This window comes from Oratosquilla oratoria, chromosome 39 (genome assembly GCF_046742065.1).
Source record: "Oratosquilla oratoria isolate Oo_2021 chromosome 39, ASM4674206v1, whole genome shotgun sequence".
NCBI lineage: Eukaryota > Metazoa > Arthropoda > Malacostraca > Stomatopoda > Squillidae > Oratosquilla > Oratosquilla oratoria.
The window spans coordinates 35,473,263-35,474,824 of record NC_134815.1 but is presented as its reverse complement, the minus strand read 5'-3'; the positions used below and the strand labels follow the sequence as shown (position 1 = coordinate 35,474,824).

At 39.8% G+C, this 1,562-nt stretch overlaps 1 protein-coding gene across 1 annotated transcript; it reads right to left on the bottom strand.

Annotated features, from left to right (window-relative positions):
* Positions 1 to 632: 632 nt before the first annotated feature.
* Positions 633 to 1,332, bottom strand: LOC143020212 (uncharacterized). Its single transcript, XM_076176378.1, has 2 exons — positions 1,093 to 1,332; positions 633 to 971 (listed from the first exon to the last, which is right to left on the bottom strand). Exons 1-2 carry the CDS (start codon positions 1,330 to 1,332, stop codon positions 633 to 635), a joined length of 579 nt encoding a protein of 192 aa, XP_076032493.1.
* Between the last annotated feature and the right edge of the window lie 230 nt (positions 1,333 to 1,562).

Here is a 1,562-nt window from a genome sequence, read left to right as displayed (position 1 = left end):
CAGTAACACCTTCTTGTAATATCTTGCCGATTTCAGACTATGAATTTATCATCATCTCCAAATCTTCGAGATTTAATAGCAATAGGTTTGCAATAAGGAACAAGGTTTGAAAATGGATATGATATGTCTACCAAAGCAGCTGGTACATTACAAGTAACAGGATTTGAAACAGACAGATTTTTCTTAGGCCCACCGAAAGTGACCGTGACATTTGTGTGTTGACTCATGAAATCTTGACCTAGTATGACATCACAACAAAGATCCGGTAGTACGGGAAAGCGTGTATCAGAATATATCTTGCTCAGAAGGTTGATGTCTGCCGTACAGCGTCCTTTGACAGAAGAGACGAGCGTTAAAAGGCCATGGAAACACGTCCGGTTGCTGGGGTAACTTTCAACTTATATTTCACAGCATAGTCATGAGAGATAAAAGATTTAGAGTTCCCTATATCGATGAGAGCACTGGCTTAGTTGTCATTAACCAAAACAAACACAGTGACCTTAGTAGTCCTGGAGAAGAGGCTGAAATGACACCCAGAGTAGATGATTGAGTGAATGACGAAGTTAAAGTTTTAAAAGGCCTACACACTAGCGAAATGCCCACGTTTGATACAATAGCGACAAGTAGCATTTTTAGCCGGACACAGAACGGTCGTGACGAAAACCTCCACAAGAATAACACCTAAGTTTCTGATTCGCTGCAGCACAGGTTCCGTCATTAATTTCAGATGTAGCAACCATGGGTGCAGTCCTATGGTTCATGAAACGTCTATATTCAGATGTAACAACTGCGCCCACAGCTAAGGAAGAGGAGTCCGAGTAAGACTCTGAGTTCTCTTGATCAGTGTCGAGAGCTCTAGCTTGATTTACAGCTGTGCTGAGATCAAGAGTTTTGTTCTCCAACACTCGCTGCCTTAGCGCATCAGGAAGTAGTCCATTAATAAAAAGAGCTCGAACGTTGTCATCCCGATTCTGAGAGGCAGTAACAACTTTGAAATTAGTCTTTGTTGAGCAGTAGAAGTTCTTGTAGGTACTCGCCGATGGTCTCTCCTTCCCATTGTCTTTGAGTAGCCAAAGAATGTCTGGCGAACACTTCGTTTTTAAGTTTGATAAAAAGTTTTTTGAGGATGTCTATAGCAGCATCGTAGGTGGTACACTCGGCAATGTACTCATAGATGGTGGACGAGACAAAATTAATCAAAGTATCCAGCTTATCAGGTTCATGAGTCTCAATAGCCTTTAGAAAGGCAGTGAAAGTGCGGTTCCACTCTCTGGGAGCTGTTGAAGAGCTGAGAGACACATCTAGGCTTTCAGGTCTCAAGAACTTATCCATCTTTGGATCAGTAATTACTTCTTGTTAATTGAATAAATTCTTGTATGAAAAGTAAAATTCGAAACCTTATTCTAGGCTTTTTTCAACTAACAGAACATGAGTACATTCTGGAATAAAAAATAGAAGTCTCCAATTAAAACTAAAAAAGCAAATGTATTTTTACAAAACCAGGTGAATATCTATTCTGAAAAACATACTAAGTGAATATAGATTTTTGTTTACAATTCACC

Coding starts and splice junctions, on each gene's coding strand:
- LOC143020212 (XM_076176378.1), bottom strand. CDS start 1,332: ATGGATAAGTTCTTGAGACCTGAAAGCCTAGATGTGTCTCTCAGCTCT. Junction 972..1,092: donor TTATCAAACTTAAAAACGAA/GTGTTCGCCAGA, acceptor ACTGCCTCTCAG/AATCGGGATGACAACGTTCG.